At 40.2% G+C, this 21,052-nt stretch overlaps 1 protein-coding gene across 1 annotated transcript; it reads right to left on the bottom strand.

Moving 5' to 3' along the window:
- Positions 1 to 9,405: 9,405 nt before the first annotated feature.
- LOC142657760 (uncharacterized) lies at positions 9,406 to 20,870 on the bottom strand. Its single transcript, XM_075833163.1, has 9 exons — positions 20,777 to 20,870; positions 20,512 to 20,611; positions 20,253 to 20,350; positions 19,987 to 20,086; positions 19,728 to 19,825; positions 19,462 to 19,561; positions 19,203 to 19,300; positions 18,923 to 19,037; positions 9,406 to 11,301 (listed from the first exon to the last, which is right to left on the bottom strand). Exons 2-9 carry the CDS (start codon positions 20,525 to 20,527, stop codon positions 9,485 to 9,487), a joined length of 2,442 nt encoding a protein of 813 aa, XP_075689278.1. The 5' UTR covers positions 20,528 to 20,611; positions 20,777 to 20,870; the 3' UTR covers positions 9,406 to 9,484.
- Positions 20,871 to 21,052: the final 182 nt, after the last annotated feature.

Genomic DNA, 21,052 nt, shown 5'->3' with positions numbered 1-21,052 from the left:
GGATTCACACGACCATGTTACGTCCGTAATGGACGGACGTATTTCGGCCGCAAGTCCCGGACGGAACACACTGCAGGGAGCCGGGCTCCTAGCATCGTAGTTATGTACGATACTAGGAGTCCCTGCCTCGCTGCAGGACAACTGTCCCGTACTTTAATCATGTTTTCAGTACGGGACAGTAGTTCCACGGAGAGGCAGGGACTCCTAGCATCGTACATAAGTATGATGCTAGGAGCCCGGCTCTCTGCAGTGTGTTCGGTCTGGGACTTGCGGCCGAAATACGTCCGTCTATTACGGATGTAATGTGCTCGTGTGAATCCAGCCTAAAATTGCCCTTTCTACAACTAAGACATCACCACTTCAAGATTCTTTCTGACAATACTATTTATGTCATCTGGGCCAAGGAAAATCAATCCCTCTAATTAGTCCATCTAAAAAGGATCAGAAAACACTGTTGTGGACTTCCTCAGCCGGAAACATCTAGATCTGTGCTCTTAAACCAAGAGGTTTTTTTTATGGATCTAGTATATGCCTATGTGCGGCCACCTCTGCACTCATTCTCTGCCATGATGCAGCAGCCGACTCATTAGGCAGGTCAGTAACCCCTATTTTCCAGATAGGTGCGGGTACCAGCAGCAGGACCTGCATCTACCAGAAATTTATGGCATATCATGTTTTGGGAATACTCCTTTATTCTGCTCTGTTTCCACATCGCAGCTTCCTGCTTCTCTATGATTACGAGGTGTTATGTCACCATGCCTTGTGTCCAAGGCAGCCAATCCTCACCATGTGATGTAACATCATTGCCTTGTAAACAGAGACAGACAGATAACCCCTTTTAGGTACATTGATAAAACCCAATTCAACGAACACAAACATTGTGAGAGAAGAGCACTTTATTAAAAAAAAAAATGTAACAACACAACGTTACACATAAGGTTTAGTGTAAGATGATGGGAGATCATTGCGTGGCTGTGTCAGGATAGGAGCGGTAATTTATGTAAAACCTGCTCTGTGGATGGTAACACAACTATAAAAAAAATTCTTGTGTAAGGTAAAAAACGAATGTTTTAGTCTTACGCACATTCATAAAAAGCCAAAACTGGGATCGAAAGATTTGTATGTTTTGGGGCCGTTCCTAGTTTTGTCTTACAACTATTGATGAAAAATATGTCGAAAATATGCAAATCTGAATGAGTCTTTACAGTCTACTAGTCTCTTTTATGGGAGATTTGGTTTCCTACTCTTTCATGGGGAGCATGCAGAACCAGTTTTACACCCCCCCCCTCGCAACTTAAGAGATTTAGAGCTAGGCTTTGACTTGGCCATTTAAGAACCCTCCATTTCTTTACTATACCTAAATGGAGAACACCAAGAGAATCCCTAGAATACTCATTGTAAATGTGCTTTTCAATTGATGTATGATGTCTGTAGGGAACCGGGCACAGAAGCCCATAGTAAACATGGTGGTAACGGTGAGACCCGCTGATTTGAAACAAAACCTAAAGATTGGAGTCTGACACACCAAAAATGAATTAAAACAATATAAATTTATTAGATCAATTAAAAAATAACAAACACATTAAAAGCAGAGATGATTGCCGCAGTGCGGATAGACGGATAGACAACCAGATACTACAGTACAATAAATGGCGCTGTGTAAACAAGAAAGGATAGAACTATAGCACATTACACCTGTATAATATATTTGTATCACAGCATAAAAGAGTAAGAAAACTTACTCAGCCTTTTGTATATGGACTATATTTGAAAGATAATTCCAGCAGCCATATGTAAATGAACATATGGTGGTTCGATGATAGATGCAATAATGATATATACACCATGTGTGTCCTCTACATGATGCATATGAGAACTTGCTCATAACAGTAGTAAATAAATTTGGTAAAGGTGTGTACACACCATATATAAAGGTCTGTTACAATGCAAGATCTCTTACCCATCACAAGAGTCACCGTATCTGGCGTCAGCCCTGACGCGCGTTTCGACACGGAAGCCTTCGTCTACAAACAGGTATAATACAGAATACATAAGTATTCCGGGGTATTATAACAACGATCCAACCGTTGGGATCTTCAAGTCCCTAGTGGGACTAATAAAAAATAAAAAAGAGAAAAGTAGAAAACATTTTTATAAAAAGTAAAAGTTACAAGTAATACAATTAAAAATCACCCTTTTTCCCTTATAAAGTCCTTTACTATTAGAAAAAAATAATCTATGCATTATTGGTATCTGTAACGGCCTGAACTCTAAAAATATGTTATTTATACCGCACGGTGAACGCTGTAAAAAAAACCAGTAAAAAACAATACCAGAATCGCTATTTTTAGTCACTTCAGCTCCCAAAATATTTAATAAATAAGGATCAAAATATCGCATGTACCCAAAAATGGTCTACATTACTGTAGTTTATATTGGTACCACTACATGGCTCTTATAATATGGCGACATAAAAACTTTTTTTTTTAAACTTGATTTTATCGTGCAAACACCGTAAAACATTAAAAAAAAACTATATACATATGGTATCGCCGTAATCGCATCAACCCCGAGAATAAAATATATATGTCATTTATTGTGCACTGTGAACACCGTAAAAAAATAAAATAAACCAATAGAAGTTTTCATGGCCTAATTCCATTAAGTTCAGCAAAAAACCTGTGGGATCAAAATGCTCACTATACCCCTAGATAAATTCTTTTAGGGCGTCACTTTTGGGGGGTTTCCACTGTTTTGGTCCCTCAGGGGCTTTGCAAATGCGACATGGCACCGAAAACCAATCCAGAAAACCTGAGCTCCAAAAGCCAAATGACGTTCCTTCCCTTCAGAGCCCTGCCGTGTGTCGAAACAGCAGTTTATTACCACATATGGTTTATTGCCGTATTTAAAAGAAATTGCATTTCAAAACGCATGTAAAAATTTATAATTTCTATGTTTTATTGGAAAAAAATTTAGATTTTCATGTTCACGGTCTAATTCCACTAAGTTCAGCAAAACACCTGTGGGGTGAAAAGTACCCCTCTATAGATTCCTTAAGGAGTGTAGTTTGCCAAATGGTGTCTTTGTGGTGATGTTTCCATTGTTTTGGCCCCACAAGACTTCTTCAAAACTAACATGGTGCCTAAAATATATTCTAATATAAAGAAGGCCCCAAAATCCTATAGGTGCTCCTTTGCTACTGATACGGTGTTTCAATCCATTAGCACACTAGGGCCACATGTGGGATATTTCTAAAAACTGCAGAATTAGGGCAATAAATATTCAGTTGCTTTACTTTAATTCTTGCGAAACACCTAAAGGGTTAAGAAACTTTCTAAATGCTGTTTTGAAAACTTTAAGGGGTGCAGTTTTTAAAATTGGATGACTTATGGTTTCTAATATAGAAGGCCATTAAAGCCACTTCACAATTGAACTGGTCCACAAAAAAATAGGTTTTTGAAATTTTCTTGAAAAAGTGAGAAATTGCTGCTTAAAGGGAACCTGTCACCAGCATTTTAGCTATAAAGCCAGCAATACCTGGTGAAAGTGGGTGAAAAATCATTGTCATCTGAGCTATAAATATGTTCTAAGTAAGCTCTGTACCTTTAGTATTCCGTTTTTCAGTGGACCCACGCCGTATGCAAATGAGCAGAAAAGAGTCAAATCTTCATCTGAAAAGAGTCAGATTTTCATTCCTCCAGCGTCTGAATGGACTCCACCTCCTTCTTTTTGATTGACAGCTCCTTTAGCCAGTCAGGGCCGGACAGGTGCCGGCGGTGGGCGGGGTTAAGAAGCTGAGTCCCAGAGGGAAAACTAATTACCATAAAAGGCGGGAAGAGTTTAAACGACTACATTTACTGACAGAGGAGGACTTCAGGAAAGAACAGAACAGGAACGCACTCTGGACAGCTACGGCCATTGAGGGGTCAGGCGAGTTTGACAGGTAAGATGTTGATGACAGGATCCCTTTAACCCCTTAAGGACGCAGCCTAGTTTTTCAAATCTGACATATTTCCCTTTATGTGGTAATAACGTCGGAATGCTTAAACCTATCCAAGCGATTCTGAGATTGTTTTCTCGTGACACATTGGGCTTCATGTTTGTGGTAAAATTTGGTCGATATATTCAGTGTTTATTGGTGAAAAATTGCAAAATTTAGAGAAAATTTGGAAAAAATAGAATTTTTCAGAATTTAAATGCATCTGCTTGTAAAACAGACGGTTATACCACCCAATATAGTTACTAGTTCACATTTCCCATATGTCTACTTTGGATTGGCATTGTTTTTTGAACATTCTTTTATTTTTCTTGGACGTTGCAAGGCTTAGAACCTAAACAGCAATTTCTCATATTTTTAAGAACATTTCAAAAGCCTTTTTTTTAAGGTACTTCTTCAGTTCTGAAGAGGCTTTGAGGGGCCTATGTATTAGAAACCCTGATAAAACACCCCATTTTAAAAACTAGACCCCTCAAAGTATTCAAAACAGCATTTAGAAAGTTTTTTAACCCTTCAGGCATTTCACAAGAATTAAAGCAAAGTGGAGGTGAAATTTTCAAAATTTCATTTTTCTTGCTGAATTTCAATTTTATTCAATTTTTTTTCTGTAACACAGAAGGTTTTACCAGAGAAACACTACTAAATATGTACTGTCCAAATTCTGCAGTTTTTAGAAATGTCCCACATGTAGCTCTAGTGCGCTCATGGACTAAAACACAAGCCCTAGAAGCAAGGAAGCACCTAGTGCATTCTGAGGCCACTTTTTTATTAGAATATATTTTAGGCAGCATGCCAGGTTTGAAGAGGTGTTGAGGTGCCAAAACAGTAGGAATCCCCGAATAGTGACCCCATTTTGGAAACTACACCCCTCAAGGAATTCATTTATGGTTGTTGTTACCATTTTGACCGCACAGTTTTTTCACAGCACGTATTTGAATTGGGCTGTGAAATGAAAAAAATGTAATTTTTTCCAATAAGATGTCATTTGTGATCAAAATTTCTTATTTTCACAGGGAACAAAATACCCCATTTTGTTGCCCAATTTGTCCTTAGTGCGGCAATACCCCATTTGTGGTGATAAACTGCCGCTTGGGCCCATGTGAGGGCTCAGAATGAAAGGAGCGCTATTTGTTCTTTGGAGTCCAGATTTTGCTGGATTGGTTTTCGGGTGCCATGTCGCATTTGCAGAGCCCCAGAGGTATCAAAGCAAAGGAAACCCACCAGAAGTTACCCCATTTTGGAAACTACACCCCTCAAGGAATTCATTTATGGGTGTTGTGACCATTTTGACCCGATCGTTTTTTCACAGAACTTATTTGAATTGGGCTGGGAATTAAAACAAAATTAATTTTTTCAAATAATATGTAGTTTTGGCTGAAAATGTCTTATTTTCACAAGAAATAAAATACCCCATTATGTTGCGCAATTTGTCCTGAGTGCAGCAATACCCCGTTTTAGTGGTGATAAACTGCTGTTTGGGCCCATGGGAGGGCTCAGAACGAAAGGACCACCATTTGGCCTACTGGGGATTTTCTGGTGTGAAGTCATGTGTGCAGAAGCCCCAGTACAGTTGAAACCCGCAAGAAGTGACCCCGTTTTAAAAACTACACCCTTAAGGCATTCATCTAGAGGTGTAGTGAGCATTTTGACCGAAGAGATACACCCCATAAACTGTAATGTGGGTTCTCCCGGGTATGGCAATACCCTCAATGTGGCTGTTATCAGCTGCTTGGGCACACAGCAGGGCTCAGAAGGGAAAGATAAGGGGGGATAAGCTGTGCGGAGTGCATCAGGGTAAGTAGAATTGGGGTAAATTATAAATCAGGGGATGTATGATAAATTTTAAAACACTCTTTTATACAGGGCTCTGGTTATTCGGGACACGTGTCTCATTGATATATTGTGTCCTCCCTTATACCCCTCTTATAGCAGACTTTGCACCTCTTTTGACTTTTTCCCTTCTTGCCAGTTTGGGGAACTTCTCCTGGAAAGTGTTGCCCTGGTACGATGTGTGTGGCTCCGCTTCTCTTGTCTTGTACTTGACACACAATATGTTGCTGCTAGAATGTGCCCTGCGCTCACCCCTTCTTGTTTGCCCTGCAGAGTCTTAGGGAGGCCTCTCAGATTTCTTCTAGCAGTGCCGCATGCCACAGGACTGGAAGCGAGGCAGTTGAAGAGTGGGACGCTGGTATAAAAATTATCCAGGTAGAGGCAGTTGAAGAGTGGGACGCCGGTATAAAAATTATCCAGGTAGAGGTGGTAACCCTGGTCCAGCAGTGGGTGCACCAAACCCCACACAATTTTTGCATTAACTCCCAGTAAAGGGGGGCATTCTGGGGGCTGAATACTGGTGTCCTTCCCTTCATATATCCTAAACCTGTAGGTATACCCTGATGCACTCTCACACAGCTCATACATCTTCACGCCATACCTTGCCCTCTTACCCGGCAGGTACTGGCGGAATTGAGCCTCCCTTTAAAATGTACCAAGGACTCATCAATAGAAATACACTTCTTGGGGTGTATGCTTGGGAAAACCGGGCACTGAAACGGTCTAATAGGGTTCTCCGTTTATACAAACGGTCAAAACTGGGGTCATCTCGGGGTGGGCACTGCTCATTATCAGTATAATGTAAGAAGCAAAGTATTGCCTCATTTATTTATTTTTTTAGGTTCTAGTTCAGTTCTGAAGTTGCTTTGAGGGGCCCATATATTAGAAACCCCTATGAAACACCCCATTTTAGAAACTAGACCCCTCAAAGTATTCACAACAGCATTTAGAAAGTTTATGAACCCTTTAGGTGTTTCACAGGAATTTAGAGCAAAGTAGAGGTGAAATTGAAAATTTTATTTTTGTCAGAAAATCCTTTTTATACCATTTTTTTCTATAACACAAAAAGTTTTACCAGAGAAACGCAACTCAATATTTATTGCCCAGATTCTGCAGTTTTGAGAAATATCCCACATGTGGCCCTAGTGTGATAATGGACTGAAGCACCGGCCTCAGAAGCAAAGGAGCGCCTAGTGGATTTTGAGGCCTCCTTTTTATTAGGCACCATCTCCGGTTTGAAGAGGTCTTGTGGTGCCAAAACAGTGGAAACCCCCCAAAAGTGACCCCATTTTGGAAACTAGACCCCTTGAGGAATCCATTGTAGTTTTCATGGGGTGCATGCGACTTTTTGATCAGTTTTAATTCTATTTTTAGGTGGCGTGGTGATTAAAAAACAGCAATTGTTGTTTTTTTATTCTATTTTTTTACAGCATGCACCGTGCGCTATAAATGACACATTCACTTTATTCTGCGGGGCGATACGATTACGGCGATACCAGAGGTTTATAGGTTTTTTTTTGCGTCTAAAAATTTTTGTAAAAAATCATTTACTTTTTGTCTTACCTTATTCTAAGAGCCATAACGTTTTTTATTTTTCCATCAAGAAAGCCGTGCGAGGACTTATTTTTTGCGTAACGAACTGTAGTTTCCATCAATACCATTTTTCGGTACATGCGACTTTTTGATCTCTTTTTATTCCATTTTTTTGGGAGGTGAAGTGACCAAACAATTGTGATTGTGGTATGGTTTATTATTATTTTCTTTTACGGCGTTCACCACGCGGGATAAATAACGAAACAATTTTGTAGTTCAGGCCGTTACGGACGCGGCGATACCAATTATGTATAGTTTATTTGTTTGTTTATATATTTTTATTAATAATAAAGGACTGATAAGGGAAAAGGGGGATTTTTACTTTTATTACTTTTAAATCTTTTATTTTCTTATTTTTACACATCTTTTTTTAACTTTATTACTTTGTCCCACTAGGGGACATGAGGGCAGGAGGCCCTGATCGCTATTCTAATACACTGCACTACATGCGTAGTGCAGTGTATTAGAACTGTCAGCTACTCACTGACAGCAAGCATAGTGGGTCCTGACTTCGTCAGGACCCACTAGGCTTCCGTCGATGGCAGAGCCGGACGCCATTGTTTGGTGTCCGGTTGCCATAGTCACCATCGCCGGCCGCTATCGTGTAGCAGGCCGGCGATGGTAGCTTAACCCCTAAAAAGCCGTGATCACTATTGAACACAGCTTTTAAGGGGTTAATCAGCGGGGACACAGCGATTGGTCCCCGCTGTAGGAGCTGTGACAGCTGCTGTACGAGACAGCAGCTGTCACAGCTCCTGAATGTGTCGGGAGGACGGCCGAAATGGCCGTTACTCCCGCGACGTAATAGTCCGTAGCTGAGCGCTAACGATACAGTTAGTGCGACGGATTATTACGTCGCTGAGCGGGAAGGGGTTAAGTTCTAAGCCTTGTAATATCCTGGAAAAATAAAAGGATGTTCAAAAAACGATGCAAACACAAAGTAGACATATGGGAAATGTTAATTAGTAACTATTTTGAGTGGTATTACTATCTGTTTTGCAAGCAGATAAATTTAGAAAAATATAATTTTTTGCAAATTTTTGGTGTTTTTCACAAATAAATACTGAATTTATTGACCCAATTTTTACACTAACAAAGTACAACATGTCACGAGAAAACAATCTCAGAATTGCTTGGATAGGTAAAAGTATTCCCAAGCTATTACCACATAAAGTGAGACATCTCAGATTTGAAAAAAATCGGCTGCCAAAACAGGCTCAGTCCTGAAGGAGTTAATGGTGCATTCAGAATCCATGTGCATGCTGCAGAAACAACCCCACTTCGATGTATGGAACGATTTTGAGTTTCAGAAATTTGCTGAAGAGAATCTACCCTGAGGGTAAGAACACAGAGAGGCAGCCACAACCACCCACATAGGTGACGAGTGGACACAAGATTTAGCAGGTAAATACTGTGGTATCAGAAAAATCGTTTGGCCATTCACCACCACATATAGGCGTGATTTTGGGCGCCACACCTCATTCTAATTCTAGGTCTTTAAGGTAGTGATAAAAACACTTATGACATTTACTTTTATGAAAAAAAAACAACAAAAGATCTGTGAATTTTTATTTTATCTAATTGCAAAGTTAATTTGTTAGTTGTGTTTTTTTGTTCAATTTCATCACCTTCATCTTTTTATACTGTTTTAATGAAAGTCAAATATAAAAATGTCCATTTATGTTAAAAACAAAATGTTTACATTGTCCTAACTGTCACTCTGGCTTCTTATTACAGTATTCATAAATTCCCCCACATTGCAGGAGAAGCGAGTTCATGGTGACAATTCAGCTACTGCTTTGTAAGTAAACAAGGCTCTTATTTTCTTTCTTATAACTACAGTACTTTTCCTTCATAGATTTCGAGCATAGTTGACCTCTGGTAAATAGAATTTGGGTGTTTGGCAGATCCAGGCTAATTCCAACCACAAAAATGAACATACACTCTTACTGGTTGTTTAAGGTCTGTGAATAACCGGATGTGTTTGAAATAATGTTTTGCTCTGTGAATTCTCTGAGTTCCAAAATTGTATTTCTTTCTAAAACATCTTCCACATATAGAACATCAAAATGGCTTTTCCACTGTGTGAATTCTCTGATGATCCCTAAGTTTGTCTTTAGCAGTAAAACATTTCCCACATTCTGAACATGAATACGCCTTCTCCCCTGTGTGACTTCTCTGATGTCTAACAAGATGTGATTTTTGTGTAAAGCATTTCCCACATTCTGAACATGAATACGGCTTCTCCCCTGTGTGAATTCTCTGATGTTTAACAAGACGTGATTTATCTATAAAACATTTCCCACATTCTGTACATACATATGGCTTCTCTCCTGTGTGACATCTCTCATGTACAACAAGATATGATTTGTGTGTAAAGCATTTCCCACATTCTGAACATGAATACGGCTTCTCCCCTATGTGACTTCTCTCATGTACAACAAGCCGTGATTTATCGGTATAACATTTCCCACATTCTGAACATGAATACGGCTTCTCTGTGTGATTTCTCTTATGTTTAACCAGATTTGAATTATCTGCAAAACAATTCCCACATTCTGAACATGAATACGGCTTCTCTCCGGTGTGAATTCTCTCATGTATAACAAGTCTTGATTTATCGGTAAAACATTTCCCACATTCTAAACATGAATACGGCTTCTCTCCGATGTGACTTCTCTCATGTAAAACAAGATGTGATTTTTGTGTAAAACATTTCCCACATTCTGAACATGAATACGGCTTCTCCCCTGTGTGAATTCTCTGATGTCTAACAAGACGTGATTTATCTATAAAACATTTCCCACATTCTGTACACACATATGGCTTCTCTCCTGTGTGACTTCTCTCATGTATAACAAGATGTAATTTGTGTGTAAAGCATTTCCCACATTCTGAACATGAATACGGCTTCTCCCCTATGTGAATTCTCTCATGATCCCTAAGTCTGTCTTTAGCAGTAAAACATTTCCCACATTCTGAACATGAATACGCCTTCTCCCCTGTGTGACTTCTCTGATGTCTAACAAGATGTGATTTTTGTGTAAAACATTTCCCACATTCTGAACATGAATATGGCTTCTCCCCTGTGTGAATTCTCTCATGTATAACAAGTCTTGATTTATCGGTAAAACATTTCCCACATTCTAAACATGAATACGGCTTCTCTCCGATGTGACTTCTCTCATGTATAACAAGATGTGATTTGTGTGTAAAGCATTTCCCACATTCTGAACATGAATACGGCTTCTCCCCTATGTGAATTCTCTCATGATCCCTAAGTCTGTCTTTAGCAGTAAAACATTTCACACATTCTGAACATGAATACGCCTTCTCCCCTGTGTGACTTCTCTGATGTCTAACAAGATGTGATTTTTGTGTAAAACATTTCCCACATTCTGAACATGAATATGGCTTCTCCCCTGTGTGAATTCTCTCATGTATAACAAGTCTTGATTTATCGGTAAAACATTTCCCACATTCTAAACATGAATACGGCTTCTCTCCGATGTGACTTCTCTCATGTATAACAAGATCTGATTTATATGTAAAACTTTTCCCACATTCTGAACATGAATACGGCTTCACTGCTGTGTGAATTCTTCTATTTGTAAAATGCCCTGAGCAGTTTGTGAACTGTTCACCAGGTTGAAACATTTTACCCCCATTCTGAGGTGTACTTGTGGTAACAATCTGAGATTGGTCAGGAGAAGGTTCCCCATGATTAGTGGAATTATATAACAGATCTGTACAGTGAAGTCCTGGATGTACATTAATGGTAATCAGGTTTTCTCCTGAAGAGTGCTGGATGATATCTTCATCTTCTACTTTATAATTGATCGATAACATTAAGTTTCCCTCAGAATTCGTACTGGGATTTTCTGTTAGGATTAAAAATGTATTGTGTGATTTTGTTACAAAACACAAAAGTTGACAAATGTATAACATTCATATTAGGCTGGAAACACACGTGCAGTGTTTTGAGAGAAGGGAGATGTGTAAGCCATGCCTTTTGAATCCACTCCTGGATTCAGCTAAAAAACGGTGTGCGATTCCACCGTTCTTATAAGGCTATGTGGAACACTTTAAAATATATCGATGACAAAATCCAGGATTCTTGTCTACACCCAGTCCTCCACTTTTATTACAAAAAACTTTTTTCACAAGCAGAACCTTGTCTGGAAATAAAGTCTGCCCTCTGCCAACACATTTGGCCTTTTAACCCCTTAGTGACCATCAATACGCCTTTTCACAGCGGTCCCTAAGGTTTTTTAGGCTAGAGAGACGATTTTCACGGCAGCACTTTAACGTAAAGTAGCGCCAAAGTATTTCATTTAAGCTGCGCTCCCTCAACTACAGGAGACCATAACGTTTGGTCTCTGGTCAGGAGATCGCCGTGATTCATTAAATTGCGGCGGTCACCGCAAGTTGCCAGTTCCTCACACTTTCTCCTCTCATGGAATAACTTCTGAGAGAGGAGAAAGGGTAATAAATGCTAAACGAAGCCCCCCTGACAGGAAATCCCCCCTCCCACCAAATTATTAAATAAAAGATGCTAAGATATAAAGCGGTGCCCAAGCTGCCTGTGGCAGCAGCTGGCACAGCAACCTCTAGGGACCATTCTGACTGGTCCCTGATCACAAAAAGTTATTTTTATAACACAGCTAGGACTTGGGCTGTGTTTCTCTCCCCTCTCATTGCAGTTGTTTTCTGAGAAGAGAAATCAGTCTGAGTCCTGTGTTGTGAAAAAAAGATTTTAAAAAACACCCCCGATTAGGGTCAGTGCTAGATTAGGGTTAGGATTTAGGCCTGTAATAGCAGTAATAGCTGAAGGGCTAAATTAGGGCTTTATTTTTTTCATTTTATTTAAGAAAATACAAAAAAAATTACAAACAATGTTCTGGTGTTACTCTTAGGGTATGTGCACACACACTAATTACGTCCGTAATTGACGGACGTATTTCGGCCGCAAGTCCCGGACCGAACACCGTGCAGGGAGCCGGGCTCCTAGCATCATACTTATGTACGATGCTAGGAGTCCCTGCCTCGCTGCAGGACAACTGTCCCGTACTGTAATCATGTTTTCAGTACGAGACAGTAGTTCCACGGAGAGGCAGGGACTCCTAGCATCGTACATAACTATGATGCTAGGAGCCCGGCTCCCTGCACTGTGTTCAGTCCGGGACTTGCGGACGAAATACGTCCGTCAATTACGGACGTAATTAGTGTGTGTGCACATACCCTTAGGTTTACTTTAGGTTCTTGAAACTGATAAAAGTAATAATACATTTTAATTTACTGAAAATCAACTAATGTAAATCAGACTTTTTGCTTTTGAATTGTGGTTCAACAGAATTAAAAAAAAAACAAAAAAACTAATGAAACTGGCATGGACGAAAATGATGGTCCCCTTAACTTAATATTTTGTTGCACAACCTTTTGGGGCAATTACTGCAAACAAACGATTTGTGTAACTTTAAATGAGACTTCTGCACCTGTCCACAGGTATTTTGGCCACCCCTCGTGAGGACACTGCTCCAGCTGCCTCAGGTTTGAGGGTTGCCTTCTCCAGACTACAGGTTTCAGCTCCTTCCACAGATGTTCAATAGGATTTAGATCAGGGCTCATAGAAGCCACTTCACAATAGTCCAATGCATTGCTCTTAGCCATTCTTGGATGTTTTTAGCTTTGTGTTTTGGGTCATTATCCTGTTGGAGGACCCATGACCTGCGACTAAGACCAAGCTTTCTGACACTGGGCAACACATTTCGCTCCAGAATGCCTTGATAGTCTTGAGATTTCATTTTACCCTGAACAAATTCAAGACACCCTGTGCCAGATGCAGAAAAGCAGCCCCAAAACATAACCCAGCCTCCTCCATGTTTCACAGAAGGTACAATGTTCTTTTCTTTGTTTGCTTTATTTTTGTGTCTGTGAACATAGAGCTGATGATAAAAAAGCGAGACTGGAATTTTCCAAAATGCATATTGACAAGTCACAAAGCTTCTGGTAGAATGCCCTTTAGACAGATGAGGCAAAACAGGAGCTTTTTGGCAAGTCACATCAGCTCTATGTTCACAGACGCAAAAATGAAGCATACAGTGAAGGAAATAAGTATTTGATCCCTTGCTGATTTTGTACGTTTTCCTACTGTCAAAGACATGAACAGTCTAGAATTTTTAGGCTAGGTTAATTTTACCAGTGAGAGATAGATTATATTAAAAGAAAAAAACAGAAAATCACATTGTCAAAATTATATATAGATGACAGTGGGCATACTTACAAAATCAGCAAGGGATCAAATACTTATTTCCTTCACTGTACAAAGAATGCTTTTGGGAATGCACTGGACTTCTAGTGCTGTCCACGCTATCCCTGTATTTGTAGCAGTGATGTCCAGAAACCGCTATGAAGCCCTAATGTGATTCATGTATTTTACTGATAATTCCCAAGTCCTCCCAAGAAGTAACCCAGGCTATGATTGGCTTAATAAATTAAGGCCATTAATCGCCCTTTTATAGGGATTTATTTCTAAATTTGTATACCCCTGACCAAAATTTATCTGTAGATGAATGCTTTATGAGCTTTAAAGGCTGTCTTTCTTTTCAACATTTCATCCCTTCCAAACGAGCCAGATATGGGGTAAAACTAAACAAAGTGTGCGAGAGCACAACGGGGACCGCCAAATTCATCCCCCAGGCTGCCAAGAAACTATTGGCATCTCTGTCAAAATAGTGTGGAACCTAATGGAGCCATTCCTGCACAAAAGGTTCCACGTCTATACAGACAACTTTTATACAAGTGTTGCCCTTTATAAAGCCCTCCTTGCTGCAAATACAGGGGCCTGAAGGACAGTACGGAAAAACAGAGAGGTATTCCCACAACAGTGAGTGTCCAGGTGTTTGGAAAAAGGAATTACTTGCAGTGAAGTGGACAGACAGAAAGCATGTCTACATGCTGTCCACTCTGCATGCGGACAACACAGTGACAATTAGAGAGAGAGGGGCTACCACTGGAAAGCAGAAACCTGTCTGTGTAACAGACTACAACTAATTTATGGGTTGTGTAGATATTTCCGACCAGCTGCTTCAACCTTACCTAGTGAAGCGAAAAAATAAAGGCCTGCTACAAAAAGGTACCAACCTACCTAATTCAGATTGCTACTAGAACAGTTTTGTTCTTTTCAAAAAGGTCCAAGGAATGGTCAATTTTTTTCAGGAGCAGGTCATTGAGCTTCTCCTTTTTGATTCCACTATACCTGCAAGTCTGAATATGTGTGCAGAGTTTCAGAGTGCCACATTTTACACCCCATCCCTTCCACCGAGACACAAAGGTATCCCCAAAAAAGGTGCTTGTTATGTTGTAATTATGGAAGGAGGAGGTATACCTGGTTTTACTGCCCCATGTGTCCATCAAAACCAGGACTTTGCAACTACCCCTATCACACAGTTTCCAATGACTAATATTAACACCAAAAATAGGGGATGGGAGGCTTTTTAGGGAGTCAATTTCTTTATATTTTATTTTTAATTTCTGGGCTTTCCAAATAGGGATGATTTCTTTTGGGACAGGTTGTAAAGCATATTTTTTTCAGACCAGGAAACAAATTTACCCTTTATGATTTTCTTTATTTATTGTGGGTGATCAGGTCCTGGAATTAATTGTCCAGTACAAAAGCCCACTGCAATTAATTACAGATAATGGACCCCCAATGTCCCTGAACTAAAAAACATTGCGGAATTACATTACTAATGAGGTTTGTTAAAAAAAACAAAAAAATATGTCCGCTCCTACTGGACTACTATACTAGTGCGGTCTACGCTGCCTCTGGATTTCCAACAGTCATGTTGAAGTGCCACCGAGAAAAGCCAGATGACTGCCAGAATAAATTGAGGCCATTGTTCACAATCCTGAATTGATAATTTCTCATTTCCTAGACACCGGATATGAATTTTAGGACACGAATCAAAAAGTGTTATTGAATGAAGCTGCACATTTTTTAGTTTTGTAACTATAGACATGATATAAAATACATGTATTGGATATACCACAATTTCTTTCATTTGACTGTTCTTATGACTGTGAGGCCATACAACTGCTATTTCCATTCATATTACTGTACGGTGATGCGGGCGTGATCTTGTTTTATTTGGAAGATCTCTAATAATAGAGCTGTTCCTTATCAATACACTGTGGGCTTTATTACAGTTTTGTTCGGGTTTTTGATGGATCTCTTACACCCGACATTGCTTCCAGAAATACTGACATTATTTTGGTATTACCGGAATCACATTCACTCGCAGAATAAAGATAAAATATCATGGTTACCTCATGGTGGTTACTGTAAAAACATAACCCTGAAATGTATGGTTTTTTTTTCCCCATTTCAAGCCACAAAGAAATGTATTTCAGTTTCCCAGTACATTATTTGGTACAATAAATGAGGCCGTGGAAACTACAACTCTTTCCGCAAAAATCAAGCCCTCATACAGCTAAATCGGTGGAAAAATAAAAAAGTTATGGCCGGGTGGGAAGGAAAAAAACGTAAATCTTAAAAATGCCTGCGGCAGGAAGGGGTTAACACATATCGAAGGTAGAACAGGCATTACTACATGGGGCCTTTGACCCCTTAATGACCAGCTCAAGTTTTTCAGTTTTGCCTCTGCCTTTCAGCAGCTATAACTTTTTTTTTTTCATTGACGCAGCTGTATGAGGCCTTGTTTTATGGGGGAGAAATTATTTATTTTTTTCCTGCACGGTTTTGAGGGTAGAAAACATTTACTGTGTCTGTTATACAATGTATTTTTGCAGCATTGTTTGTTTTGTTTATTTATTATTGCGTTCACGTTTTACGCTAAATGACCTGTTAAATTAATTCTTCAGGTTCTTACGGTCATGTAGATACCTAATATGTGTAGGATTTGTATGTAAGGTACGCATGGGCAATAAAATGTACTTTATGCCAAAGACTTTTTTTTTTTTAGCTTTTTAATTTCATATTTTATTTCTAATCCCATGAAGGGATAACTTTATTTACAACATTTTATTTAACTTACAATGTATTAGCATTCTCCTGTATACTAATACATTATTCTGTGTCACTAGGACATCGCATAGTGTACCCTAAAAGCAGGCATACTGAACAGACAGCACTGGGGTCTTTTCTATGTCCCCAGTGCTGACGAACGAAGAGTGGAGTCCGCTTTGATCATGTTGTGGTCACGAACTGCGGAAATCAAAGGGTTAAACAGTGGGTTGGAGTTTTTCCGATCCCAGCTTTATTCAGGAGGCTGCTCTTAGTTCAGGAGCTGTTAGTTACAGCTCATGCTTAGAGGATGAGCGCTTACAGAAACGCTCATCAACCTCTTTTACAGCGATGCTAAAAGACGTCGCTGTAGACTGGGGACGTGCCCGCCACAAAAAGACAGTGGGCAGTCGTTAAGGGGCTAATAGGCCATGAGCTGTCAGTGTAAATGCATCAGCCTTATGCCTTATTCAAACGAGCGTATGTCAAATTGGCCGTGAAAAACTGCCATTTTGTACGGAAGATATGCCCCGCTGCGGGACACAGTTTCACGGATCCCTCATAGACATGTCCTATTTTTTTCTTGGGCCCTTCACACCGTCCGTTAAAACGACCGCTATGTGAACAGCCCCATAGAAATACATGCAGCCGTGTGACGGCCATTAAAAAAACGCTCGACTGAATAAGGCATTACAGTGTCAGGGCTGGAGAACAAATGTCAAATGGCGCCCCTATCAGAATTAATTGCGATGCTTAACCTCTTCCCGCATTATCATGTACATCTTGGAAAGGGTCCCCTTCCCGTATTGTGATGTGCACGTACGTGATCGCAACGGCACAGAAGGCTGTGCTCTTGTGTTCACCACGAGTGCTCGGCTGGCAATGGCGACCGCTGCGTTTAAGTCGTTTGACAAAGGGTGGGGCTCCCACGATGACCCATCAACGGCATGAGAACACGAACACCAGCCGCCTAACAAAGTCCCCCAGGCCTGCCATGACTATATTCCTATTAGGCCGTGCCAGAAACATTATAGTGGGACTTAAAAAATAAAAAAAAAAAGGTTTATAAAAATTATTATGTTTTCCATAAAAAGTTTTTTTATTTCGTAGAAGTGTAAACAAAATAAATAAATAATACACATGTATGGTATCACCACGATCATAACGTTTGAACAATAAAGTTTACATGTTATTTAAACCGCATGGTGAATGCAAAAGCCACATTGAAATAGTGGGTTTTTTCCCACATACCACCCAAAAAAAGTTAATCAAGTCCCATGTACCCCAAATTACGCCAATGTAAACTACACCTCGCCCTGCAAACAACAAGCCCCCATATGGCCACAGATGGAAAAATACAAAAAAGTTATGGATCGTGGAAAGCGGAGATGCAAAAACAAAGAATTTTGTTTGAAATGGTTTGAATTGTGCAAACAATTTATTGTAGATTTTTTATTCTATTTTCTGTTCATGATTATGGGGGCAGCCATCTTGCCTGAACTGCTGCTTTACAGCAGCCACATGGGTCGTAGGTAACGATAGTCTGGAGCTGAGCCATTGACTCATACGGAACAGATTTCCAGGCGTGGTCGGTGACCTGTGCAGAGAGGGGGAGGAGGGGAGCGATGTCCATCACCTATTGTCAATGGTGGATCCTGTGTTATTTATATATAGTTGTTAGGCTTCGTCAGGGCTCCGTTCAAAGGGTACTGACAGAGCTTTCCATCAGGGGAACCCATGAACGGAACCATGACTGAAACAAACGGAAACCATGTTTCCATTTGCATCATTATTGATTTCAATGGTGACTGATCCGGTGGAAATGGTTTCCGTTTGTCACCATTGTTTAAGGGTTCCGTAGTTTTGACGGAATAAATAGCGTAGTCGACTACGGTATTGATAGTTTCCGTTTGTTTCAGTCAGGCTTCCGTTCGTGGGTTCCCCTGATGGAAAACTCTGACGGAACTTATAAACGGAGTCCCAGCACAGACGTGAACAAAGCCTTATCTGTCATGTGTAATCCAACCTGTGATGATACTGAGATGTATGATGAGAAGTGATCTCTACAGAACAGGAAGGATCACTATTATGAGACTCTGTGGCCAGAGGGAAATTTTGAATCTAGATAATGACATACAAAATAATAAAAAAAAAACACCACCAAAAACGTTTAACAAAAACTTAATTTAAACAACAGGTCATTTTCTGATGACACATGCCCTGTAAGAGGATAAACTTATGTTTTCTCAGATCCCAGCTGTTAATGGCAGCTGGTGCCCCCCAAAATCTGATACTAAGCCTACTACATGACCGGATTCATAGATCACCTTGTAGAGAACTTCTATGTGCAGTCACAGCTCCCTCAGGTCCTCCACTATGTATAACACATTGTCTGACGTGTTACTGTAAGTAGAACTAAGGAGGAACCTCACCTTAACAAACCTCCCAATTCACTTTCTAAATTCATTATTACTGACCTGTGGTAACCCCTCCTGGAATTTCCTCCTCCACTTCACTCTTACACGGTTGATCGTCCCTCACCCGCTCTTCTTCTGCTTCATCCTCCCCTTTAATATTAGTCAGATCTTCCCCCTGATTTCACATATGTAACAATTCAGTACAATACAGCAGAGAGTGCGAAGAATCTAACAGATCAACATAAGAAACCACCAAAATCTATGACCACATCTATAACCGCAGGAACAAAAAGCTCCACACCCCCTATATAGATCTGGTATAGGTCTCAGCTTCATCTACCTGATGATTCTCTGGGACATTGTGATTTTCCTCTGGACATTCCTGGGAATACAGAGGACTGGGACATCTCCCTGGTGTATTTCTCCTACTGGATCCATCTGTAGGAAACACACAGTGACTGAATACATGACTACTGTATATCAGTCTATATATCACACACAGGGGAGGAATAGATTGCTTACATGTGATGGGGAGATGATGGGAGTAGTATTTAAAACAGGTTTTTCTTTACAACTAATGAACGTCCCCCCCTCCTTACACTGCTGATCAGCCATTAAATCCGTCTCCTCTTCTGCTTCATCTTTAATCTCAAACTGCTCTTCTTCATCCTCCGCTTTACGATTAGTCAGATCTTCCCCCTGATTTCACATATGTAACAATTTAGTACAATACAGTAGAGAGTGCGAAGAATCTAACAGATCAACATAAGAAACCACCAAAATCTATAACCACATCTATGACTGCAGGACCAAAAAGCTCCACACCCCCCTATATAGATCTGGTATAGGGCTCAGCTTCATCTACCTGATGATTCTCTGGGACATTGTGATTTTCCTCTGGACATTCCTGGGAATACAGAGGACTGGGACATCTCCCTGGTGTATTTCTCCTACTGGATCCATCTGTAGGAAACACACAGTGACTGAATACATGACTACTGTATATCAGTCTATATATCACACACAGGGGAGGAATAGATTGCTTACATGTGATGGGGAGATGATGGGAGTAGTATTTAAAACAGGTTTTTCTTTACAACTAATGAACGTCCCCCCCTCCTTACACTGCTGATCAGCCATTAAATCCGTCTCCTCTTCTGCTTCATCTTTAATCTCAAACTGCTCTTCTTCATCCTCCGCTGTAATATTAGTCAGATCTTCCTCCTGATTTCACATATGTAACAATTTAGTACAATACAGTAGAGAGTGCGAAGAATCTAACAGATCAACATAAGAAACCACCAAAATCTATAACCACATCTATGACTGCAGGACCAAAAAGCTCCACACCCCCCTATATAGATCTGGTATAGGGCTCAGCTTCATCTACCTGATGATTCTCTGGGACATTGTGATTTTCCTCTGGACATTCCTGGGAATACAGAGGACTGGGACATCTCCCTGGTGTATTTCTCCTACTGGATCCATCTGTAGGAAACACACAGTGACTGAATACATGACTACTGTATATCAGTCTATATATCACACACAGGGGAGGAATAGATTGCTTACATGTGATGGGGAGATGATGGGAGTAGTATTTAAAACAGGTTTTTCTTTACAACTAATGAACGTCCCCCCCTCCTTACACTGCTGATCAGCCATTAAATCCGTCTCCTCTTCTGCTTCATCTTTAATCTCAAACTGCTCTTCTTCATCCTCCGCTTTACGATTAGTCAGATCTTCCCCCTGATTTCACATATGTAACAATTTAGTACAATACAGTAGAGAGTGCGAAGAATCTAACAGATCAACATAAGAAACCACCAAAATCTATGACCCCATCTATTACTGCAGGACCAAAAAGCTCCACACCCCCTATATAGATCTGGTATAGGGCTCAGCTTCATCTACCTGATGATTCTCTGGGACATTGTGATTTTCCTCTGGACAGTCCTGGGAATACAGAGGACTGGGACATCTCTCTGGTGGATTTCTCCTACTGGATCCATCTGTAGGAAACACACAGTGACTGAATACATGACTACTGTATATCTGTCTATATATCAGACACTTCTCTCTACACTTCTATGTTTACTGATCAGAGCCGAAATTACAATGTTGAGGTCCTCAATACCGGTGTCGATGTTCCTGCATCTAAAGTAGACTGTCGCCTACCAAAGCGAACGG

This window comes from Rhinoderma darwinii, chromosome 1 (genome assembly GCF_050947455.1).
Source record: "Rhinoderma darwinii isolate aRhiDar2 chromosome 1, aRhiDar2.hap1, whole genome shotgun sequence".
Taxonomy (NCBI): Eukaryota; Metazoa; Chordata; class Amphibia; order Anura; family Rhinodermatidae; genus Rhinoderma; species Rhinoderma darwinii.
This window is presented reverse-complemented; position numbering and strand designations above follow the sequence as displayed.

Excerpts from the sequence above, each read along its gene's own strand:
- LOC142657760 (XM_075833163.1), bottom strand. Across the intron at positions 20,087-20,252 it reads ATGTCCCAGAGAATCATCAG|GAGGAAGATCTGACTAATAT; the intron begins GTAGATGAAGCT and ends ATGTGAAATCAG. Across the intron at positions 19,301-19,461 it reads TTTAATGGCTGATCAGCAGT|ATGGATCCAGTAGGAGAAAT; the intron begins GTAAGGAGGGGG and ends TGTTTCCTACAG.